Source organism: Scomber scombrus, chromosome 16, assembly GCF_963691925.1.
Source record: "Scomber scombrus chromosome 16, fScoSco1.1, whole genome shotgun sequence".
Taxonomy (NCBI): domain Eukaryota; kingdom Metazoa; phylum Chordata; class Actinopteri; order Scombriformes; family Scombridae; genus Scomber; species Scomber scombrus.
This window is the reverse complement of record NC_084985.1, coordinates 12306722-12311614: the sequence shown is the minus strand read 5'-3', so window position 1 is coordinate 12311614 and position 4893 is coordinate 12306722. Positions and strand designations below refer to the sequence as shown.

At 36.0% G+C, this 4893-nt stretch overlaps 1 protein-coding gene across 1 annotated transcript; it reads right to left on the bottom strand.

The window, feature by feature from the left end:
- Nucleotides 1-357: 357 nt before the first annotated feature.
- Nucleotides 358-4456, bottom strand: LOC133996470 (nuclear transport factor 2-like). The gene is made up of 5 exons (XM_062436053.1): nucleotides 4396-4456; nucleotides 2230-2350; nucleotides 1950-2021; nucleotides 1415-1513; nucleotides 358-666 (listed from the first exon to the last, which is right to left on the bottom strand). Exons 2-5 carry the CDS (start codon nucleotides 2332-2334, stop codon nucleotides 550-552), a joined length of 393 nt encoding a protein of 130 aa, XP_062292037.1. The 5' UTR covers nucleotides 2335-2350; nucleotides 4396-4456; the 3' UTR covers nucleotides 358-549.
- Between the last annotated feature and the right edge of the window lie 437 nt (nucleotides 4457-4893).

Below are 4893 nucleotides of genomic sequence, written 5' to 3'. Positions count from 1 at the left end.
TTATTCAGTAAAATGTTAAATATTAAAAATGAGGAAAAAACCTTCCTAAGCAAAATCTTAAAGGTCAGACTTTATATGTAACCCCCTTTGTAATCATCAACATTTTCAGAAGTAATAGTAATTTAATTACCCCTTTTTTCTTTGATCACTGTGTTAAGTTTGATTATGGGTTTGTGCATGTTATCATGAGTCGATCATCTTTTTTGTTCATAAAAAGTTAAACATATCTCCGAAATCTCAATGTATTATTTTGTTAGGCGCGTCTCACAATCAGGCCCAACCTCAGTCCCTCGGTGACTCCGTTATTGTTTAAGTCACTACAGAGCTGAAAAAGTACACAAGTACAGCTTTCTGATAAATTCTTTTATTTAAACAGGAATGTAATGTGACACATAACATCTGCCATGTAAACAGCAGAGGATACATGTACTGTAAACACACAGGAACCTCCCACACGATTCCTTGTGTTGTCTGCAAAACACACCGCTACCGTTGCACTCATGCAGAGTTGGATATCAATATGTGTGAACCAAGAAATCCAGACCCAGACTACACCGGTATGTTGTGTATTCCCAACCGAAACACGTCGTTTGTGCAAGCCCAGGCGCAGTTTTGGTTCTTAAGCATGAACACTTGATGAAAGGCCATTGGTGGATCATCATCAACCTATTGCAAAAAAAAAATAAAAAATACATGGGGAAATATTTGTAAGGGCATTGATGATGAAACACAAATGGCAAGGTTAACTAGAGCAAAAAATGTACCATGCATACATTGCATAGGGTTTTATTTTTGCACCCTACACTATAGCTGGGTATCGTTTAAAAAAGTACGATACCAGTACCAATCCAAGTACATGTAAAGTGATACCAATATCAATTGAGTACTTCATTCGATACCCATTGTGTGAATAGAAGCTGGTTCACCACAATTCATGGCACCACTCCTCCAAATCTAAATTATTTCATTTTTACACAAATTAATTTTGAAAGTCTTCAAACTGAGCCAATCACGTTGTATTAAATCAAAGAAAGCTTGTGTTGATTGGCTGTAAGTCCATACAGATGGTCATATGTTTTAGCTCTGGGTGCAAAGAGGATCGACTGAAGGTATAATTTGATGGGAGATACTACTTGGTATCAATTTATTTCGGTCGATACCTTAAAATGGTATCAAGTACCGATACCCAGCCCTATGCGACACTCATGATAAAACAAAGACAGTCAGACTGTGTAGGGAGACAAGAAATCTTGTGCAAATTTAAAATTCAGGCAAAAAAAATGCTATGAGAAAATGCAACCGTGGATTCAGGCAGAGCAGGTGTGCAGGCCAACTGCCAAACATGCAGTTGAGCAGAAGGAAAAATATGTATATTATAATTTGCAGGTTATTAATAAAAAAAGTACCAGTTTACCTGTAACTGTCCAAACACCATGATGAGAATACAGCTGTCTATTGTAGGCTGGAAGTCTTGTTCTGTGATAATGTGCTTAATGCGCTTGAAAGGCAAATTCTGTAGATTGGAAACAATATTATCACTGGAACGTACAGCAAAACACAAAAAAACGGATTTTCATCATTGACTACTATGCAGATTATATTCTGGATTAATAGTTTTGTCTATAAAATGTAAGAAAATGCTGCTATAATTTCTTAGAGCCCAAAGTTTCTTGTTTTGTCTGCATATTCAGTATACTCTCATGTGTCACACATACAGGCTTCAAATTATCATATTTGAGAAGATGCAACCAGCAAATGTTTGGCATTTTTCCTGAAACCTAAAATCATTAATAATCAAAATAGAATAATTTTCTGTCAATCAGCTGAACAAATAAATGACAAAATATGCTGAGTATATGCACAAATAGGCAGTCATAAGGTACAAAGAATACGAAAATGGCTCAGACTGGAAGCTGCCAGTAAATAGCTCCACTCAGATCAATACTTACTGCTAGTTTGCCAGAAATGGCTTCCCTCCCTTGAAAGGGTGATCCTTCCCACGTCAAACAGGCATCAGCAGACTAAGAAAAAAAAAAGAAAAAAGATAGGAATATAGATTTACATATATATTTTCATCAGATACATTCACACACGTTATTCTATCATGCATCATTTACAAAAGTAACTTAAGGTCAAGTAAGATGGGATTTGGTTTACAGCAAACGTCAGTGTTGATATCATGTTATATTTAAATTGTATCATAATTGAATGGACACTAAACAGACTTACATATAGGTTACCCAGTGCCACCCTGTTAGTATTGTCAAACTGGTTGTAATACTCCTGTACAAAGCCTTCTCCGATCTTTTGCCATATTTCTTTCTCACAAGCCATGTGTGCAGCTGTGGATCTGTAAAAGGAGGGGAGAAAAAAAAGTTACATTTACATGGCAGTCAAAGTCAGAGCAGAATGCAGGCTGGTCACAGATGTTATGTCGGTCTGAATAAAGCAACCCATGACTGATCACGTATAATAAGTACTGTATGTGGATGAATGGAAGGAGACCACTTTCATCTAGAAGGGCAGCATGTTTTTATCTACTAAAAAGGAACGAGTTACACCATTTTCATGTTTCATACTGATTAAGTCCACAGATAAAAAATACATTAATTTGTGTAGGTGAGTCTGTGTCTGTTGGAAAAAAGGGATCTGTTATGCTTATGGATTCAGAGACCTAGGAGCCCATTTATAGCTTGTGTACAAATGGCAAAATACCCCCCCCCACACACACACACTTAATAAACTCAAATTACCATCTCTGAAGTACCCATTGTAAGTATTGTATTTTCACTTTATTTTATGTTTAATAATATTATCAAGTAGATTTTATTTTCCATCACATGCACATTTACATGATTTTATGTTAATTCTATATATTTTTTATGTAAAGCACTTGGTGTACATTTGTGTTATTGTAAAGCACTGTGAGCTGCAGTTTTTGTATAAAAGTACTATACAAATAAGGTTATTATCATTTAACATCATTATTATTATTAAGTTAAGTGCCTGTAGATGCTGAGGCCATTAAATTGTTGTCTTCCTAACCAGGGACATCAGTTGGGAATGCTACAGAAATTGTCACAAATTATTATCATCATCATCATTAAATGAAGCCACAAAATAATTTAATTTCAAGTCACTCAAAAGTCTAGTCAGCTGCATGTTTTGTTGATGAGCATCCACCAGTCCTCATATTGTCTGTTTTGACCCCATGTTTAGCCCTCCATCAAAGTTATTGAATACACGAGACGAGGGAGAGGTTGACGTTGTGTGTTGATTTTGAAATTATAATATGCAGTAAGTGCAATATAATTTATATAATTTTGGAAAGCCTCTTTGTCACTGAATACTAGAATATATTGGGGAGAAAATACGAAAACCTGGTCCACACTAATAAGTTTCAAGTATGGGATACATTGAGACATGTTATTAGATGAAAGGTCTACAGTGAAGATTACTGGCACTTTTTTCACATGTACTTTATTATTATTACATACATTTGTTTTAATAGTACAACTTTGGGGTATTTTTAGCAATGTGTTTTTTTTTCTATTGAATAGTTAGAGATGTGTTTCTATGTGATGTTAAGTGTGCCTGTCTTTGCAATTTCCTGTGAAGGATCAATAAAGTATCTATCGATTCATATCAGGCCACAATAACATTTAATTTTACAAAGTAGCACTCTTTCTAGCATACGTATAGTTAGGACAAGTGCGCAAAACTTTTGTATATCAGCCAAATGACTAGTGATCATTCACATTTTTACCAGCCACTCTACAGATGACTAAAAATCTACCATCTACTTGCATATTCTAGCAGCATCTGGCTGGTGGCTTCTACTACTTTTGTACCCTGAATAGGACAAAACCTCCATTAGCTATATGTTGATTCATTTATGTTAATTTTTAAGTTCTCCATGGGTTGCGAAAACATAACAATTAACCTGTGACATGAAGAAAGGTTCCATGCTGTATCGCTGAATTTGTACTAATTTAACTTGCTCCATGTGCAACCTTCATCATAGGGTTTTTAACGTGACCCGGAGGCTAGGGGTTGTAATTAACTCTGATCTAATGCCATCACAGCCTGAGAGGGCTTGTGTAGGTGTGAGCTACATTTAGAGATTAAAAAAAAGAGACTGCAACAGAAAGCTGGAAACCAAGCCCTAGACTCTTTCCTCTGGACAGCACCGGGAGCCACAAGTCATCCAGAAACTTATGGCTAAGTTACCATTAGCACGCTGATTTACCGGAACCGTTTAACGCTTTGTCTCCTAATTTATCTTCGTTATACTAATTCCCAAAACAAGCCGCGTTTATACAGCTGCCCAAGTCGTTATCTTTGAGGGGACAGTCAGCGCAAAAACAGTACTTTACCGTGTGAGGTTTAGCTTACTTTTATATTCAACGTGGAGTCAGATCCTCGAAGCTGATGAGCGTTCCCGCTTCCTCCGAGCTATGACGACAGTGTGACGTAACCTGGAAGCTGACCAATGAAAGCTCAGATATTATTTAAATTTAATCCATGAGTTCAGACTGTCAGGAGCTCTTCCGGCGGGATCTGTAAACAGGCTGGAAGGCTGCCTGACAGACTGAACTGAGGGATAAAGGTTTAACTCAGTTTTTTTCTGAATGCTTAACCCTTACATAATGTACAGGGTCAAATTTGACCTATTTTTACATTTAAAAGCTGTAAAAACACCCTATACACATTTCTTTTAACCAGATTTTTCCTAATAATAATAAATAATAACACATTTATTTTATAGAGCACTTTTAACAAAACTCAAAGACACTTTACAGAATCAAAGACAAAAAAAAAACATACAGAATAAATGAAAACACAATCAATAAAAGCAATGTGGGGGAAGAAAAAACTAAAATAGGAAAACAA

What these genes read in the sequence shown, in the direction of transcription:
- LOC133996470 (XM_062436053.1), bottom strand. Translation starts at nt 2,334, where the DNA reads ATGGCTTGTGAGAAAGAAATATGGCAAAAGATCGGAGAAGGCTTTGTA. An exon ending in TGGCACTGGGTAACCTATAT is followed by an intron (nt 2,022 to 2,229) that starts GTAAGTCTGTTT and finishes TTTTTTTCTTAG; the next exon opens with TCTGCTGATGCCTGTTTGAC. An exon ending in CCATTTCTGGCAAACTAGCA is followed by an intron (nt 1,514 to 1,949) that starts GTAAGTATTGAT and finishes TCCAATCTACAG; the next exon opens with AATTTGCCTTTCAAGCGCAT.